The sequence below is a fragment of the Malaclemys terrapin genome, chromosome 8 (genome assembly GCF_027887155.1).
Source record: "Malaclemys terrapin pileata isolate rMalTer1 chromosome 8, rMalTer1.hap1, whole genome shotgun sequence".
NCBI lineage: Eukaryota > Metazoa > Chordata > Testudines > Emydidae > Malaclemys > Malaclemys terrapin.
Genome location: NC_071512.1, coordinates 15,113,119 through 15,133,567, shown reverse-complemented (window position 1 = coordinate 15,133,567; position 20,449 = coordinate 15,113,119). Strand labels below are relative to the sequence as shown.

Genomic DNA, 20,449 nt, shown 5'->3' with positions numbered 1-20,449 from the left:
AAAACTGGCCAAGTTGAGGTTTGAAATTAAATGGAGGTTTCTAACCATCAGAGGAGTGAAGTTCTGGAACAGCCTTCCAAGGGGAGCAGTGGGGGCAAAAAACCTAACTAGCTGCATGACTGAGCTTGGTAAGTTTATGGAGATGATGGTATGACAAGACTACCTACAATGCAATGTAGTAGATTTGTGACTGCTAATAGCACATATCCCCAATGGCTGGTGATGGGACACTAGATGGGGAGGGCTCTGAGTTACTACAGAGAATTCTTTCCCAGGTGTCCGGCTGGTGGGTCTTGCTGACATGTTCAGGGTCTAACTGACCAGCATTTTTGGGGTCCGGAAGGCATTTTCTCCCAGGTCGGATTGGACTCTGGGAGTTTTTTGCTTTTCTCTGCAGCATGGGACACAGGTCACTTGCAGGTTTAAATTAGAGTAAATGGTTGGACTCTCTGTAACACGAAGTCTTTAAATCATGATTTGAGGACTTCCATCATGTGCAGGAGTCAGACATCATCATGATCATGATCATGATGGTCCTTTCTGGCCTTGAAGTATGAGTCTATGTAACTAACAGTATTGCCAAAGTCAAGTGTTCAAAAATTATGTCAGGACCCCCAAAATCATGACATTGGCTTAAAAATCCTGGGATATTTTAAAAAATAATATATTTTGATTTTTTTATTTCCCTTCTGGTTTTCAGCTTTTCTCTGCCAATATGAGGGCTAGAAACTTACTTAAAACAAGACAAAAAACACAAGCAAACCCTGAGGTTCTCCAGCAGCTGTGGCTTTAAGTAAAATACCACAAGACACATGATAACTTCAGAAGAGCTAGCAACACTGTTAAAAGAAAGCCCATAGCTCCTTGACCCAAGGAAATGGGAAATTTCTTACCTAATATTTACCTTTTTGCTAGTAGCATCTCCCATAATTCTGTGACGTAAAAGCTGTTTTCACTTTTCTCTGCAGTTCTGGAGGTGGTTGTGTTGTAGTGGAGCCCATGCTTGCCATGTCTTCTGCTCTACCTTCCCTTCAGAAGCATTATTCCAGAGCTCCTAGAGCATGATTGGAATCAATAAACTTAATGCTAATCAGTGAATTTATGCAGTAGGCTCACTGGTCCACATACTGTAGACATAAAAAATTAAATGTCCCTTGGCTAACGAAGTCACACCGGGGAGGGAAGAATTTTGGGAGATGCTGCTATCAGAAAGGAAATGACTGAATACGAAATTTTCCATTCTGCAGCCCAGATGCCACAATTCTGTGATATACGGGAAACAGCAAAAGCATTGAACATTAAATAGGGATGGAGAACGAAACAGACACATAGAGAAGACTTTCCTTGAAAGTACCGGTAAATGCCTGATTGGCAAGTTATTTTTGGATCAGTGGAGGCACCACCTTCCTTCCAAAGGAAGCTGCTGTAGAAGACAGAAAATCCACCAATGTTTAATAAAAGGTGTTGATAGAAGACCAAGCTGCTGCACTGCAGATTTCCTCAGCTGAAGCACAAGGTCCTTCTGCCCAAGTCACCTGAGATCATGTAGAGAGCACCTCAATACCTTCAGGAATAGGTTCACTTGGTGCTTTGTGTGCCTCCACAATGCACAACTTAATTCATCTGGCCAGCATAGTTTGGATGCCTGAAAACCTGAGCACATTGGGTGAAAGGACACAAAGAAAGAGCCAGATCTTCTAGTCGATTCAGTGTGCTTGAGGTAGATCTTTAATGCTCTACATACATCCAGGTCATGTGATATCTTTTCAATAGGATGCTGTGGATTTGGACAGAACAATGGGAGGACCACTTATCTTTGGTAAGAAAAATTCTGGAGTCCTTAAGAACCATCTTGTCATCATGGAACCCACAATAGGGTTCTTGCATGGATAGAGCTGCTAATTCCAAGACTTGTCTAGCAGATGTGATAGTGACCAAGTAGCAGGTGTTGATAGATAGATAGAATGGTGTGACCATTGTTCATGGTTCAAAGGGGTGGGTGGTCAGGGCTGCTAGTATGAGTGGTAGATCCCACTTTGGAAAGATTGATCTGACTACAAGTCTAGCCAGTCTGAGCAAGCTGAGAAATCTTGAGACTTAAGGATTGTGATTAGAACTCCCAAGGACCCTATTTGTAAGATAGGCAGGGATTACCTTGTGGCCAACATCTGATGCACTATGGTACTGGGCTGAAGTCCCTTGCCCGCACCATCCTAAAGAGAAACCAGAACAGCTGGAATTCCATGATCCTTAGGATCTCAGTGAAGGATGTCAAGGCTCACCGTTAGATGCAGTGGGGATTTCAACACCTAGTCTGCCAGGTCGAAAACCCATTCTTTCCTTGGCCAACATGAAGCTATCAATCTGGCTCCATACAAGCTAGAATGGTTTACTTTTCCCACGGCTAGTAACCTCAAATGCTAGTAAAGGAGGTAGGGGCCAGAGATTGCTAATGAAAACCGACAGACTGGCAACGAGATATACAGAGACAGAGCCACAGATACTGTGAGCAGGACAGGCTGCTTCTCCCTGTCAATGATGGATTTAACAAGGCTGGAGGGAACTTAATAGCTAGCAAGGAAAGTTTAAGATGTCAGTGACACCCATGCATGTAGTTCTTTTCTTGCTTTTACCCTTTGCTCTACTTGCTTTGTGCATTTGAAGGATAAATAAATAGTGCTTTTTTCTGAAGATGCTGTTTCTGTGTCACTGCAAATGTAGATGGTGACAGGCTCCCAAAGGGAAATTCTTATCAGTGCCACAACTAAGTTGGGCCAGTCTAGTTAACACAGTTGGGAACTAGGTGTGCTGGGCTGTAGCCCAGAAATCCAGTCTAAGTGTGTTTGGACTATGGAGGTTCACCCACAGTGAGGTGCAGGAAGCAAAGCCTGTCTTCTAAAGTGTGCATTCAAGCGGAACTAAAGCGGTCAAAGGCACGTTCACCCCGTAGCTGTGACACAACCAGAACACAATCTGTAACAAATTGACAATTTTCTCTAAAGGGAGATTTAGACACAACATTTTAACAGATAAAGCACAAGATGAGGGACTAGTTGGAGGACAGGATGACCAGCTTCTTAGGCACCTATCTTCAATATGTAGGGAAAAAAGCTGTGTTATCTTAGGGGACTTCAATCTGACATATACTGACGGTCTCATGCTGCCAGTATTAAAACATCCTTGGAATCTCTAAAAATTATAGATGACAATTTCCTCACTGAAAGAGCATTGCTTCCAATATGGAGGAATTCTACACTAGACCTTATTCTGACTGATAAAGGGAAATTAATCAAAGAATTAAAATGAGTGGTTACTTATGTGAGAGACAAGATGGTATCTTTTATTGGACTGACTTCTGTTGGTGAGAGAGACAAGCTTTTGAGCCACATAGACTGGAAGAAGAGCTCTGTATGGCTTAAAAGCTTGTCGCTCTGACCAACAGAAGTTGGTCCAATAAAAGATATTACCTCACCCACCTCATCTCTCTATTATCCTGGGACCCCAACATGGCTACAATAACACTGCATACATGGTTACTTACATGTAAGTGATTATGACTTGATCACATTTGTTATGTGCAAACAGGATAAAGCCCAAACCAGTAATACATATTCTTCGTGCTTTAAAAGAGCCAATTTCTCAAAACCTGAAAACAATTATGACCAAAGCATCTGGGTGAAAGCATTTAAATAGAGTAATGTGAATAAAAATTGGGAAGTGTTTAAGAACATTTTGCTAGATGCCCATAAAGCTACAACAACACAACTGAGAAAGACTTCACTGATTCTAATGGAAAAAGGGGAAAGTTGATAGCAACGGATATAAATTAGAAGCTAGGAACTGTAGCAATTGATAAGGGAAACAAAAAGGCAAAAGGAAAAATCTATGAATAGCAAAGTTAAGGATAATGAGGAAGTTTTTAAAGTAGATTGAGAACTAAAGGAATCGGTTCATTATTATTTGGAAATGGTAGAATTGTCAATAGTAATGCAGAAAAGGAAGAAGTGTTAAATAAATATTTCTGTAGTTAGGGGGAAAACAGATGATGTATTCATATCATGATGATGATTAAGAAACACTTTTCATTCCAACAGTAACTCAGGAGGCTGTTAAACAGCAGCTATTAAAGTTAGACCCAGGGTCCGTGGACCAAAGGTTGAAAACCACTGAGTTAGACACTTTAAAATAGGCAGCTCTGGATAACTTCCATCCAAGAATTTAAAAAGAGCTGGCAGATGAGCTCTCTGGACCAATAATGAGTTTCAGTAAATCTGGAACACCAGAGAAGTTCCAGAGGACTGGAACAAAGCTAATGTGCAAATATTTTAAAAAAGTAAATGGACTCAGCTTGACAATGATCCTGGGCAAAATAACTAATGACTAATATAAAATTCAATTAATAAAGAATTAAAGGCAGGTAATACAATTAATGCCAATCAACACAGGTTTATAGAAACAGGTCTTGTCACACTAACTGGACATCTTTTTGATGAGATTACAAGTTTGGGTGATAATGGTAGAGTGCTGATGTAATCTATTTAGATTTCTGCAAAGCATTAGACTTGGTACTGCATGATATTTTGATTAAGAAATTAGAACAATACAAAATCAACATCAAACATAAATGTATTAAAACCAGACGAACTAAGAGGTCTCAAAAAGTAATCGTAAATGGGGAAATATCATCAAACAGGTGGGGTTCCAGGGGGTTCAGTTCTTGGCCCTACATTATTTGAGATTTATCAGTGACTTGGAAGAAAACATAAAATCATTACTGATAAAGTTTGTGTATGACACAAAGATTGGGGGAGAGGTAAGTAATAAAGAGGAGAGGTCACAGATACAGAGTGGTCTGGATCACTTGGTAAAATGGGTGCAAGCAAACAACATGCATTTCAATAAGGCCAAATGTAAAGTTATATATGTAGGAACAAGAAACGCAGGCTAGGATGGGGGACTTTATCCTGGGAAGCTGTGACTCTGAAAAAGACTGCCATGGTGAATAATCAGATAAACATGAGCTCCCAGTGAGATGTTTAGGCCAAAAGGGCTAATGTGATCCTTGGAGGCATAAACAAGGGAATCTCAAGTAGGAGTAGAGAGAATTTTACCTGTATTTTGGCACTGGTACAATTACTACTAGAATAGTGTGTCCAGTTCTGGTGTCCACAATTCAAGAAGGATTTTGAAAAATTAGAGAAGGTTCAGATAAGAGTCAGACAAGATTGACTGAGACATTGGAAAACATGTCTTATAGTGAAGGACTTGAATAACTCAATCTATTTAGCTTATCAAAGAGAAGATTAAAGGGGTGACTTGGGTCATAGTCCCATATGTGAGGAATGGAAATATGATAGTAGAGGGCTCTTCAATCTTGCAGACAAACATATAATATGATATAGTGTCTGGAAGCTAAAGCTAGATACATTTTGACTAGAAATAAGGTGCAAATTTTTAACAGTGAGGGTAATTAACATTGGAATAATTGAGCAAAGGTTGTGGTGGATTCTCCATCACTGGAAATTTAAATCAAGATCGGATGTTTTTCTAAACAATATTCTCAAGTTCGAACAGGATTTAATTCAGGGAACTCCTATGGCCTGTATAATACAGAAAGTCAGATTAGATGATCACAATGATCCGTTCTAGCCTTGTCATTTATTAATCTCTAATTGCATTAAGGTTAATTAATATATTATCATATAAACTATCTTAATGAGGTGCTGGAGTGTTCTGACAATTTTTGAAGAACTCTTCTGTTGCCCTGAGCTGAAAAGTAAGGCTTAGGATCTGCAGTCTCAAACGACGACACTGGACTGGCTCCAAATTCGTGATGAATGAGGAGAGAAGCTGTATAGTAGAACTGTTTGGAGTGGGTTTCTGCAGTCCAAGGCCAGAACCAAATATGGCATCTGTTTGGTGAATTGGAGTGGGAGGCAGAAGAGTGGCAGATGCAGGTGGATGAAGCCACCACACTGCCAATTACCAAATCCAGGAGAAAAGGAAGAAAACAAGTTATAAACTGCTTGCTAATTCCTAAAAACTAAACGTTGCCATAGGAAATGGTTGGGAGAAAAGCTAACTGCTGCCCTAGAAGCAGAAGTTCTGGAGGGAAGCTGGAGAAAGGGACATGCCCAGCACAGGCTATGCTGCAACACTGAATCATCTCCAGAAATGCAGAGAGACGGGGAACAGTACATACATTACAGAACTGTGGGAGATGTTGGGTTGTAGAAATGAACTGCACCTAGTGGCCTGAGACAAACACTGTTCTTACTGGATAAGACAGTCCTGAGCTCCCTGCATCAAGATATGAAATCGTAGGGGAAATCTGACAAGTAGCTCCAACATAAAAGTAACCATGGGGATGGCTAGTTGTTCTGGTTTTAACAGCACCCACTCGCCTTTTCCGGAGACATAGGGCGTGCGTATTGTGAGGTGGAGGGTGGGGAGGTAGCAGAGCTTAAGCATGATGCACTGCTGCTGGTGGTCTCTACATATTCTAAGTTATGCCAGGGCCCTGACAACAGGCACTTACTTTTAGTTTTCCCTGTGGCACGGCCAAACAGCTCTGGCAGGTGGGTGCTGAGCACCCACTATTTTTTTCCCTTGGGTTCTTGAGCCCCGAAGCACCCACAGAGTCGGCGCCGATGGCCCAGACTCTCTGCCTCCTGCCCCATCCTGCCAAGGACATTTTCCTTGTATTTGTATGTTTGGGGAGTTGTTTTTGTTGGGTTTTCTGCTTCCCTCCCCCAAACAGCTTTAGATTTGTGGGTGACACTACTTCTTTTTCATGATGAGAAGCTCTCTTTAGAAATTCAAAGGCATTCCCCCACTCTTTTAAGAAAGAGCGGGTTCTTCTTCTCTGTCCATAAGGGACTTGGAGAGGAGATGCAAGGAACTCTTGGATAGGACTTAGGTCAAACCATTTCAGGAGGTTGTAGAGCAAGGTGGTTAGGGAATGCATGCTTCCTTCAAAGAGGTTAATGTTTACTTGAGAACCTGAGTGAATATTAGAGACCTTGTTACCACTGGAAATGGGGAAAAGGTTTGGGGAGGAAAGTACTTTTTCTTTTCTCTGCAGCTCGATTGGTGGAAATGAATAGGGTGGCCATGATAACACCCATTTATCCAATAGGACAATGGATCAAGGTTGGTTGAAATGGGAAAGGCAGCTCCCAAAGGTAGTGGCAGGCTTTGGGTTGGCTCCAGTGTGGCTCTCAACCCTCCCGTCACACTTGCTGCCTTTGTGATGGCATCAGGTGAATGATGGAGGACAGATGTCTCCTGGAAAACTGAGATACCTTCTGAGGCAAAAAGTTTTCAGCTTTGCGAGTAAAATGGCAGGTTGTCAGCCTTGTGAGCAAAATGGCATTCTCTGCCAAGGTTGGTACCTTTCTGGTTTCTGGTAGGGAGATGGTATGTAAGTCCCTAACAGCAGTAACATACTCCTTGAGACCTTCAGAGAATGGGGAGCACCATCAGTTCTTTGGCTAAGGAGCTACAACCTCTCAAAGGGCAGGTGACTTGTACCTCTTTGGGTAACCCAGATGCTAACAACTAAGAGGTCCATCTCATCATGATGGCCACAGCCATCAACTCTGTGACTGTGCTGGATAAGTCCATGGCTGCCTGTGGTGACATTCTAGCAACCATTTGGCATTCTTACGATTTCTTGCAACTCCTCCCTCTTGTTCTCCTGTCAGAGATCTCTAACAGGAAGGGAGTGACCCTCTCCCAGGTGAGAAATGTTATACTTTGCTAACAGGGCTTGATAGTTCTATACCTGGAGCTGGAGTCAGGCAGAAGTGTACTCTTTGTACACATACAGGTCTAATTTCTTTGCAACTCTGTCCATAGGTGTACCCTGCGATGACATGTATTTTCTACTAGACTGTGAACACCACTGAAGATCCTGGAGTTGGTGTATGGAAAAATGTTCAAACCCCTTCAGAGACATCTGGTAATTTTTTCCCCCTGTTTAGATAGAGGAGGAGAGTGGACGGATTCTGACAGAGTCCCTTAGCTGGCTCCAGTATGCCTCACTGATGGGGCGGGAAATCCTGGCTGGAGTTGTCAAACTTAAAAACCATCCCCAAAAGCATGTGGGACTTCAGTCATATTGCTACTATTTCAATGTCCAAGTCTCTGCAATGTCAGACAGGAGAATGCTTTGAAGTCATCAGCTCCTAGGGGAGGAGCTGTTGTCACCGCCTCATCAGGTGACGAGGCCTGGACAGTGATGCTGCTAGAGAATGGGATCACCTCCTCTTCCTGGATGCGTGAAAGGGGGATCTGCTCCAGGGCAGGTGCAGTGACAGTCCCCAGTTAAGTCAGTTATAGCTAAGGTGACATGGGGTACTGATTTGCTTGAGGCTGGTTGGCCCAATGTCACTTATGCCCTGCCTGGGACGGGGATCTTAGCAAGGGACTTGTGGCACTGTCCTTGGGGTTGCTCTCTGAAGGCAGGGGAAAGGCATAAGCTAGTGAGAGTGAGGACAAGTACATCACTTCAAATGGCAGTGCCATAGAGTAATGTGGCATCTGCACCAATTCTGGAACTGGTTGCCACTCTGGAGTGGGGGATGCTGGAGCCTCTGAGGGGGATAATTGGGCCTGTTATTGGCTCAGTCATCAGCACTAGTATCAGTGCCAGGCCTCCTTCATCCTGTGCTACACTCTCCTTGCTAGAGGACTTGGGAGGCTCAGTCCTTGAAGGAATTATATTTTACATCTTCCTTGTGGGATGATCCCATGTGCTGTTTGGAGCTACCTTTATGGTCTGTGCATGTTTGTCTCTCGCACTGCCTTTCTGTATCAGCAGCATCGGTGCTAGCTCCATTATTGAGGTTGTCTGGGTCAAGGTGGTTAGTGTTGAGGTCACTGGCGCTGAGGTTGTCAGGGTTGACACTGATGATGCAGGTTTTGACTATGTCCTTTTTGTTTCCTTGCTTTCACTGCCTGATCCCAGTATATGGTGTTTGCTTGGGGGAGTACTGACTGATGCTTGCTCTTTTGGCTCCACCTTAGTTGACATTTCCTTTGGGTCTGAAATGGATATCTGCTCAAGCATGCCCACATTGGTTCCTTCAGCACGTGTAACTTGAGTTGAATGTCCCTGACATGCAGGTTCTGGAGAAAAACAACCTGCACACCAAACACCTATCCAGAATGTGGCTCTCTCCAGGCAGAAGAGTCACAGGGTGTATCAATCACTGAGGGGGATGAGTCCATCACAGGTCGGGCAGGATTTGAACTCTGATGGTTTAGAGTCAACCATGTTGGCATACAGAATCTTGCCCTGCTGTTCAAGGGTGTGTGTCTCTCTCCCCCCCACCGCCTCCCTTTTGGGGAGGAATGGGGGACATCCAAACAAAGAAAACATGGAAGAAGGGTGAAAATAAATTTTCTTCAGCAATTTAACTGAAAAAAGACAAGTCTGAAGCTCTGAAAAGTAGAAGATCTTGCTGGGTTCCATCTTGCTACCATAGGCAGTTAGAAGGAACTGAGGGATGGTGAGACACTCTGTCCTTTATGCGGCACAGGGCACATACACAGCACTAACAGACTACTGCTATCTAAAAGAATCTGACCTTGCATGCATGAGACACATGTGCACCTAAAGTGGAATCATGCTGACACATACTCGAAGAACATGCCTTTATTTATATTTTTAAAGCACCAGGTACATTTATAGTGCTATCTAAGCATTTTGTAATAATTCAAAATCCTCCATATTTTTGTATTTATATTTAAAACAAGCACAGAAATGTGTATCTTTTAGATTTTTTTTGAATATGCAGAGTTTAACAATACAATAGTTTGATACTAAACTAGAATTTAAACATTAAGCTATATTATTTTTCAGTGTCAGAAAATATAGTTCCTTTCTTCATATCCAGTATCTTAATTTTTGCTGTGTTACTGAGTCATCCTACAATACAAAATTATTTGAAAGTGCTAATGAGCATAGGATCCTAAGGAACTGACACTGCACTTCACAATCTCAGAACATTGGTCAATGTTCTTCTTTATCCTGTAGAATTTCTCCACGTATTCAGAACGGCCCAAAAGCTCCACAAAATCTTCATCATGTGTTATGACAAGAAGCTGAAAGTTGCGCTGTTGTGAGCGGCTTTTTATTATCCTATGAAAGAGTTGAAGTTTAGGACACTTTTATGGAAGTTGAATGCTAACTTTACATAACTTGCAAATACACAAAATAAAAAACTCTAAAACAACATTAATGCAATATTCTAATAAATACTGTATTCAATAAAAAAAGGTATCTTCCTAATTATTATCTCTTCATTTTTAATTTAATTTTTCATGTATAAGAAAATGAGATTAACTACTTCGGCAAAAACAGGAATGTATTGGAAACAAATCCAGACTCTCCTTCTGTCATCTAATGAATCTGTCCATTAGTAAAATGCTTCACAGTTCATACTCTTAGGCTCTGCGTATCAAAGATGTAGTGAACTCTTAGCAAAGATAAAAGAATAAAGAGCTGTGACCCATATTAACTGCTTGACTAAAAAGCTCTTCATTGTTCCTGTGGTAGCCCTAATATGGATGCACCAAGACAAGGAGCATAAACTGTCAAACAATCTAACAGCTAACGTTCATGTTACTTCTTGGCTATGTGTAAAATGAAAGAAAACTGATTCAATGCTTCTCTTCTCAACAAAGCAGCAGGAATCTAAATCTCTTCCTGGCCAAAATATGGTAAGAGGTGTACAGAATTAGCAAGCCACTGGGCAAAATTAAAAAAACAGTGGCAAAACTACTGCAAATGCTGGACCTGATTCTGTTCTCACTTAAAACTGTATATGTCAATGAAGACACAGTAGTGTAAAACCAAATCTATTTATAACAAAGAATCCACCTTTCTCAAGTCTATTAAAACTCAGAAGACACCCATCCCAAAAGACTCCCAATGAAAGCCGAAGTCACTTACTCCACCAGAGCATGTGCAAGAGACTCAATGTTCTCTCGATCAAGGTTGGTGGTAGGCTCATCCAGTGCAAGAATGCCACAGTTGAGACAGAACGTTTCTGCCAGAGCAAGACGAATAATGAGGGAAGCAAGCACCTGAAAGAAAATAAAAACTCACTCTTCAGTATGTTATTAGAAAGCACCGATGTACATAACTGTTCAATTTATAACACCAAGGACTTGGCTACACTTGCAAGTTAGAGTGCATTAAGTCATCCCCGGCCGCCCTAACTCCTGAGGTGTCCACACTGGCAAGGCACATAGAGCGTCCGGACTCTGCGGCTGGAGTACCCTGGTAATCCACCTCCACAAGAAGCATAACGCTTGCTGCGCCCTGGCAGCGCCCAAACTGTGCTCCTTGTCCCAGGAAGGCTAACATGTCCACGCCACTGTGCAATGACGGGCGGGGGGACCATTGCTGCACGTAGGCAAGCTGCATAAGGGCCAGGGCGGAAGCTGCATTGTAGTAGAAGACCCTCCCTTGCTTCCCAGGTCACCCTCAGCAGTGAGATCTCTTCCAGGACGAACTCATCCTGTGGAAAATGTGTGGACAGTGTTCATTATAGGAGCCACCTGCAGCTGTTGGCTCTCCCCAAGGCACAGAACTCCAGAGGACAGTACGGCCATGAAAGAATCAGTCCCCCTTACCCCTGTGCTTACTCACCATTTTGGGGCTCCTGTGAGCTCGCATTGGGAGGGGCAATTTCTGCTATTGTGTACACTGTACTTGTCTTTAAGTACGGCTTAATCATTGCTCTGTCTGGTGTGAACAATGCTGCCTCTGTTAAGTGTTGCATTTTGGCTTTACAGATGCAACCTGGAGATCCCAGCCGTCCTTGTTATCAACAGACGAAAGACTTCAAAGAAACAGGAAGTGTCCGCGAAGAAGCAAAGAGGACATGCAGCAGTCCCTTAATGAAAATCAAAAAGTGCAGGAGTGGCGGGAGACTGAAAGGAGGCTCTGCCAGCAGAATGCAGATCGCCGGCACCAAAGCACGGAGCGCCAGCTAAGCATCATGGAGCGCCAAGCGGACTCGATACAGGCGCTTGTAGCAATGCAGACGGAGCACATTTCCCCCTCCCCCCCCGGCCACAGCCCTTTTCCCAAAACTCTTTCCCTTGTGCTCCCATGTCACTGTCAACTATGGTGACCAGATGTCCTGATTTTATAGGGACAGTCCCGATTTTTGGGTCTTTTTCTTATATAAGCTCCAATTATCCCCACCCCCGTCCCGATTTTTCACACTTGCTCTCTGGTCACCCTACCGCCAACCCACTTTCCCCAACATCTGGTATCTTATCACTACCAGCTGCCTCCAACACCTGTAGCTTCAGCACCCAGCCCTGCAAACTACAACCCTTAACCACTGTACTCAACCCCCATCACCATGCATTTTAGCCAGCCTGAAGTGCAGCACTCACTGCATGGCACTCCAGTCAGGAAGGCTGAGTATGATAACAGGACATACACAAATCTGTGATTGTCCCTTTCCCCACCCCGCCACTTTCCCTCCTCCCACACAGTACAGGTTGTGTCATGCCCTTTCTGTTTCCCAAGCAGTTGTGTTTCTTTTCAATTTGGCTTTGAAGACATTCTTTATTGCACTAAGTAAAAGATACTGTAGCCCAGGAAAGCAATAGGCACTGCAAGTCAGTGCATCATACGTAGCAAACACAGATGCCTATTAGCATTGGAACCACTGCACTTCACTCCCATACAGGGCACCGAACATTACTGGTGGCTTTCAGCATCAAATTGCTCCCTCAAGGCATCCCTAATCCTTACAGCCTCGCACTGGGCGCCTGTAATAGCCCTGATTCTCTGGCTGTTCAAATTTGGCCTCCAGGTGTTGAACCTCCGAGGTCCAGGCCTGAGTGAAACTTTCACTCTTCCTTTCACAAATGTTATGGAGGGTACAGCACGCGGCTATAACCGTGGGGATGCTGTTATCGGCCAGGTCTAGCTTCACATACAGACAGTGCCAGTGGCCCTTTAAACAGCCAAAAGCACACTCAACAGTCATTCTGCACCAACTCAGCCTGTTGTTGAACCGCTCCTTGCTGCTGTCAAGGCTCCCTGTGTAGGGTTTCATGAGCCATGGCATTAAAGGGTAAGCGGGGTCTCCAAGGATCACAATGGGCATTTCAACTTCCCCTACGGTGATCTTCTGGTCTGGGAAGAAAGTCCCGGCTTGCAGCTTCCTGAACAGGCCTGTGTTCCAAAAGACGCGTGCGTCATGCACCTTTCCGGACCAGCCTGCCTTAATGTCCATGAAATGCTCACGGTGATCCACAAGAGAACCATAGAGAAATACCCCTTCTGATTTATGTACTCGGAGGCTAGGTGGTCTAGTGCCAGAATTGGAACATGCGTCCCATCTATCACCCCTCCGCAGTTAGGGAAACCCATTTGTGCAAAGCCAGCCACAATGTCACGCACATTGCCCAGAGTCAGGTTCTTCTGAGCAGGATGTGATTAATGGCCCTGCAAACTTGCATCAACACAATTCCAATGGTCGACTTTCCCATTCCAAACTCTTTAGTGATCGACCAGTAGCTGTCTGGAGTTGCCAGCTTCCAGATTGCAATAGCCACCCGCTTCTCCACCAGCAGGGCAGCTCTCAATCTTGTGTCCTTCCGCCGCAGGGTGGGAACGAGCTCATCACACAATCCCATGAAAGTGGCTTTCCTCATCTGAAAGTTCTGCAGCCACTGCCCGTCATCCCAGAATTGCATGACAATGTGATCCCACCACTCAGTGCTTGTTTCCCGAGCCCAAAAGTGGCGTTCCACTGTGGTGAGCATGTCCGTGAATGCCACAAGCAATCTCATGTTGTATGCGTTACATGAGTCGACATCATTGTTGGACTCCTCACTGTCACTTTGTAGCTTAAGGAGTAACTCAACTGCAATTCGAGACATGCTGGCGAGACCCATCAGCATATTCCTCACAAGTTCAGGATCCATTCCCGCAGACCAAAACGGAAGACAGAGCGCTCAATACAAAAAATGTTGAAAGATGGTGCCAAATGTGGACAGAAGCATAGGGATTGCTGGGATGCGAAGTGATGCATCATGGGGCATTGGGACAGGACTCAGAATGCCCTGTCTCTGCCCCCTTCCCACAAACCACAGCACTACAATGAGAAGAGGTGCTCTGTGGGATAGCTGCCCATAATGCACCGCTCCCACTGCCACTGCAAATGCCGCAAATGTGGCCATGCCACTGCGCTTGCAGCTGACAGTGTGAACACATGGCAGTGCTTTCCCTGCTGTGATCTCCGACGGCTGGTTTACCTCACAGTGCTCTACATCTGCAAGTGTAGCCGTGCCCCCCAAAAAAGCAGCAGCAGGCTTTAGAGTTAAAAGACAACATGCCAGATGTTTGTAAATGTCTATTAACAGATCCATTCACTGTTAACAGACAGAACTAAATGAAAAAATTCTAATTTAAATTAAACAATTAATTTAAAAAAGCTATGCTAAAAGAAGGTTGTGAAGGTTGGAAAGTGGAGTACTTAAAACTTAGGAAATAACAGAATTAAGTATGTCTCGGGAACCTTAATTCCGCATCTGTATAAGAATGTATTACGATACAGTCTTTAATTAGGTGATCACATTTATTTTGATCCATTCTCACATCTTTTGACACTGGATGGTTGAGATCTATGTGCATATCTTAGTGGACCCGGCCCCTGATACTATGTTACTAAGCCTGACTGATTAGGTTCTCATGTGACCTTATGACCAAGTAAAAATTATAAACACATCATGGGAACTGTAGCAGGGGTATACTCTGCTAAAGGATACTTTCCAGTGACTATATATGCAGGCATATTTCCTGATGAACTAGTTCTCAGAAAATGACTAAGAAGAAGAAGAAATGAACATGTTTCACTCTCATTTATAAAGGGCTCTCATGGAACATCCTAGGCTACTGCAACAGTATTTTTGTTTTATCTTTACACTGCTGTCTGGCAAAAGTCTTAGATTTTCCTCAAAAGGTAATGTGTGGAATTTTTATTAAAAAAAAAAAAAAAAAGGATAGAATTGCTTTCAGCAAGAGATTAATTTAATTCTTTTCCCACACCAGCGTGATAACACTGTATGCATCTATTCATAGAATATCCTTTCAATGCATCAGTGCGCCATGGAGCAGCTAGATATATTTTGCATCACTCATTTTAATTTTGGGGCCATTTTTTTCCTTTCCTTATCGTCACTTCTAAAGATCCAGAGTATGCCTATTCTCCCAACCCCCCAAACCTCCCACAGACTTCTTGTCCCTCAAATGTGTATTTAAAATAAAATGCTGTAATGTACCTTTTGCCCAGCACTGCATCTCCCTCGCATGTCCAGAGCAGTATCTCCTTTTATCATTACTACTCTATAATTGTAGTTCCTCCTTTTATCAGACGCTGAAACATTTTCATCTGCATCAGAACGAATTTCTACATATTCAATATCTAATATGGGAAGAAAATGCAATTTCATTATAAAAACATGTTTTAAAACAACGGATTGAGACAGTGAGATGGTAAAATGTGCAATAGTTACACAGAGCTGGAAAAGGAGAGAGAGTGTTACTGTAGGCATTATAATTATAAAAACAATATTGAGAACACTCGTGCCAACAGATGAATTTTTGACATTGGCAGGTTAATTTATCCAAATAGGCAAAACTAAAGAAGTATGCTTAATTGGCACAAGTTTTTTCTTTGGAAGGATGTCTGAACTTTGGAAAACATGGGAAGAGAATGAATTACTTCTGGTTAAACCAAATCATGGGTAACCACATAATTCTTTATTACTACTACAATCTGCTCACATTTTAAAGGGGGACAGATGCAGATTTTGAAGAATGGCACTTTCTCTATTTTGATATCTTAGGTTTTTATATTTTGAGTACAGTTTTTATTATAGATCATTCTATACCTATTAGACAGCACTGGAGACTGATAAAATGAAACTACAAAAAAATAATGTACCTTGCCCTCTGTAGGTGCTTCGCCAAAGATCACGAATGATTTTGTTGATTTCTTCCATTTTCATGCTGTGAAATGTCATTATTGCTCTAAGAAAGGTGGGGGAAAAAACAGTCCATTTGCTTTGGGTGTAACTGTGCACTGCAGCTGACTGCAAACTCCTTGGAGCAAGCACCACTTTTCCTTCTATGTCTTCTAAGCAAACAGTTGGTACTCAAATGCTCTTTAAAATAGTAATTTATAGTGGTGAGTGTATTAGAAATATTTATACAACAAATACATTACAAACAAGTAAATATTCCCTCTCTTACGTACCCTTTTTATTTTTTAATATTAACATATTTTCATCTTGAGAGATGTTGGAGCAATGGAAACAAAATTCTTTGTCTGCTCTTCTTAGGGCTTGTCTACATGACAATTTACTGCATGGCAATCCAGGATGTAAATCTATAGCGCACCAGCTTGCCACGCAGCAGTACACTAAACCACCACATTCCGGGACTTTTACTGCGCTGTGGCTTTGTTCGCATGAGATGGTACCGCATGGCAAACTAGCAATACTGTAGCTTCACACCCTCACTTGAAGCACAATAACTTCCCATGTAGGCAGACTCTTAGATGTGCAATCATTCACTGAAGAACAGGGTTACGAACTTGTAATGGAATCATAATTCACATGTAAAATCTGCTTTTCAAATCTTTACCAAAAAAATTAAAGTTTCCCCAAATCTGCAGTGAATACGAAGCAATTATGATTAACTTATATTAGGGTTAGTAAAGTTATGTTTAACATTAAAGTGGCAAAAACAAATTCAGAGTTATGGGTGCACCACATTTAAAAAAAAAAATCACAGAGAACTTTCACAAAAATGACACCTGTTTAAGATTCTGAAAGTTATGAACTGTAGACTTAGGCCCTGATCCTGGAAACACTTATGCTGGTGACTATCTTTACATATGTAAGTATCCTCACTGAGTTCAATATATGAAGTTACTCAAGTGCATACATGTTTGCAGAACTGGTCTTTCTTGGTTTCTCCTTCAGAAAAATGAGATCACAACTATCATAAACAGAGATTTGAAAGAAACTGTCTATTCTAAATTTCTAGTTGCATTACCTTTCGGTTATAGTGCTTGATGTCTGTCATTCTGGCAGACATATCATGTCTACAGCTCAGATTCTTAGAGGGGTAGTTTTTTAAAAGGATGGTGCTAATTACAATTTTATTAAACAGACAAACTTTTTTGTTCTTTTCATATGTTGCTAACATTTAATTTGTATTTACTTTTTTTTTATTATTAAAGGAACAGAATGTTAACAATACAAAAAAAAATAGTATTGCCTTTCACCTTTATGACTGATTCTACATAATGGTTTAGATTTTCAAAGAAGTTCAGGGAATTTAGCTATTCATTTAAAATGAATAGAGATGTGTGGCTAAGTATCTTGGACTTTGAAAATCTCAATCAATATTTCAAAATATTGAAGCACACAGGCAATTCTTATGCACTGATTTGCAAACGTAGGCAATACTTAGGCACAACAGGAAGGCAAAGGGATATCATCAAGGATGGCGGGCTTAGAAACTCCCAGAAAGACTTCTGAGCCATGTCTTGCTTCGCAGGCACACCTATGCATGTGACAGTGTGCATATACATGTCGTCATGCCTCCTGCCCCATTCTATCCATTTATTCCAGGTACTGAAATTTACCAGAGTCCTTCTTTTGACGCACTCAGAGAAATTTTATATATTTTGACAGCTTGCCTATATACAAAAACAAAGCAGACTTGCAGAGCGGGGAATGACACCATGTACAAACAAGTCACATTTAGGGATTTGTCAGTCTTGCAAGTGAACCTTGTAATAATTTTGTCTTCCTTCACTAAAAATGTCCATCTTTATCAAATTTAAAAGCACAAATATGCCTTCATTTTAAAAAACACAAATAAAATAGAATTCGTTTAGAAGTGAACAAGATCTGGCAAGAGACTAATGGACATCATGTAACTTACCACAATCTAAGAACATTTGAAGCTTGGGCTACATTTAGTATGCACTGTAGAGTTTAAAATTATGGCTCAGTCACTAGGCAAACTTGAAAAAAGAACAGGAGTACTTGTGGCACCTTAGAGACTAACAAATTTATTTGAGCATAAGCTTTCGTGGGCTACAGCCCACTTCATCGGATGCATAAAATGGAACATATAATAGGAGTATATATACATATATATATATATACACACACACACACACACACACACACACAGAGAAGACTCTTAGAGACTGGGAATGGCTGAATCATTACATTACTTGAATCTATTTCCTTATGATAACTATCCTTACACCTCTTGTTAACTGTCTGTAATTGACCATCTTGATTATCACTACAAAAGTTTTTTCCTGATGATAAGTATCAGAGGGGTAGCCGTGTTAGTCTGAATCTGTAAAAAGCAACAGAGGGTCCTGTGGCACCTTTGAGACTAACATAAGCTTTCGTGGGTAAGAACCTCACTTCTTCAGATGCAAGTCTTGCATCTGAAGAAGTGAGGTTCTTACCCACGAAAGCTTATGCTCCCAGTACTTCTGTTAGTCTCAAAGGTGCCACAGGACCCTCTGTTGCTTTTTCCTGATGATAATAGGCCATCTTAATTAATTAGCCTCTTAGAGCTGGTATGGCATCTTCTCTGCATGTGTGTGTGTATTTTTATATATATATATATATATATATTTATATATATATATATATATATATATATATTTTTATATATATATATATATTTATATCTTATTATATGTTCCATTCTATGCATCCGATGAAGTGGGCTGAAGCCCACAAAAGCTTATGCTCAAATAAATTTGTTAGTCTCTAAGGTGCCACAAGTACTCCTTTTCTTTTTATGGATACAGACTAACATGGCTGCTACTCTGAAACTAGGCAAACTTGTAGGCACTGACTACAATGGAATGAGGAAACAACCCTATACCAGCACATGATGGTTGGTTCACCATCCCTGCCTCTTAGCCCAGCCGAAGTGTATATTAAAAACTGTAAAAACATGCAAATTAAAATAAATATGAAAACATGGTTGCAATAGAAGCAAAAAATGTTAACTCAGTCATCTCCTTTTATTTTGACAAATTCTCATTCTTTTGGACAAGTCTGGAAAATCACTAATGTTAGGGGGCCTAGAAAAATATTTAAAACTGGATAGATACTTGATTGTTTTGGTTTCTATCTCATAAGGATGGAGAAGCAAATCTTGGCAGCACATACTTTTTTCTAAAAGAGAGAGGTTCAATTTAGATATATGTTTCATACATTCATAAATGTTAAGGCCATGTTGGACCATTACGATAATCTAGTCTGATGTTACTAGTAAGGCTATGAAATGCCCAGACATTTAAACAGCAGGATATGGAAGAGGTAAGATCTGAACTCCTGATCTTTTGGCTCCCAGAGCACTGAACCTTCCCCTAAACTAAACAGTAGATTTAATGTACAATCTCTTATAAATTCTAATAATTTTCCTCACAGAGAAAAGTTGTAGTGCAATACTTCCTGTGGCAACTCTTTTGACCAAACAACAGTTTTTTGTGTCAAAGATTTCTTAATTCACACTATTATTTATTTTTTCTTATCTTTGTGTTGTCTTATAGTGTATTTTAAACCTGAAGTAATTTAAGAGATTTTGCAAGTATCTATCTATCTTGGTGTTTTACACTGTTGCCCATCAGCATAGTATCTGAGTACCTACAAAGTAAAACCAATGGCAAAAGCAAAGTCACCAGAAGATTTAAAGTAATCTCTGGCATGGTTCCCTTTTCAAGGTAAAACCTCTGCTTGGAGTAGGTGGGTGGATTTTTTCCTTTGGTTTTTTAGATATTATTGTTGTTGGTAGGAGTTTATTGGGTGGATGGGAACGTCGGATAAGTGAGCATCATTCTTATGGTGGGAAGGCTTTTCGTATTAATAGTCAAAAAGGATAAAAAATAAACTTGGGTCTTTGGTTGACATTTATATAGAAAGGTGAGTTCTTTTTCTCCCTTTTAGCTAAAAAAAGAAACGTTTTTGCCCCATCAGTATTTTGAAGGGGTTAGGCTTGAAAAGTCAATTCAGGCACTCACTCTGCAGTCAAGAAGTCAAGTCAATACATGTTGGGCTTTGAAGGTAACAAGCACTGAGGGGAGATGGAGTAGTATCTTCTTGATTACAAAGTGCAGGGGACTCTTCCCTCCCTTCTGACTCTACCAAGAATACTGTTTCAATCATTTGGAAATGCTTAATTCTAGTAATAAATTCCACCCACCTTGTCCTACAGTAGTAAAACGAACATAAGGACTTTATTAATCCTATATTTTATTTTAATCCTCCACCTAATAATATTGAACGTATGTTTTTTATGTTGAATCTTCTCTTTTTTTGACATTGAACCAAAGACCTGCAAGAAGTATGCACTAAAGGA

General features: G+C 41.3%; 1 protein-coding gene across 1 annotated transcript in view; it reads right to left on the bottom strand.

Annotated features, from left to right (window-relative positions):
* Positions 1–9,646: 9,646 nt before the first annotated feature.
* The window catches only part of RAD50 (RAD50 double strand break repair protein), a 44,419-nt gene continuing 33,616 nt past the window's right edge, over positions 9,647–20,449 (bottom strand). The window contains exons 23-26 of the mRNA XM_054037738.1: positions 15,987–16,072; positions 15,322–15,464; positions 10,961–11,094; positions 9,647–10,147 (exon numbers count right to left, since the gene is read on the bottom strand). Of these exons, the coding sequence (XP_053893713.1) occupies positions 9,961–10,147; positions 10,961–11,094; positions 15,322–15,464; positions 15,987–16,072 (550 nt within the window). The 3' untranslated portion in view covers positions 9,647–9,960. The remainder of the gene's footprint in view (positions 10,148–10,960; positions 11,095–15,321; positions 15,465–15,986; positions 16,073–20,449) is intronic.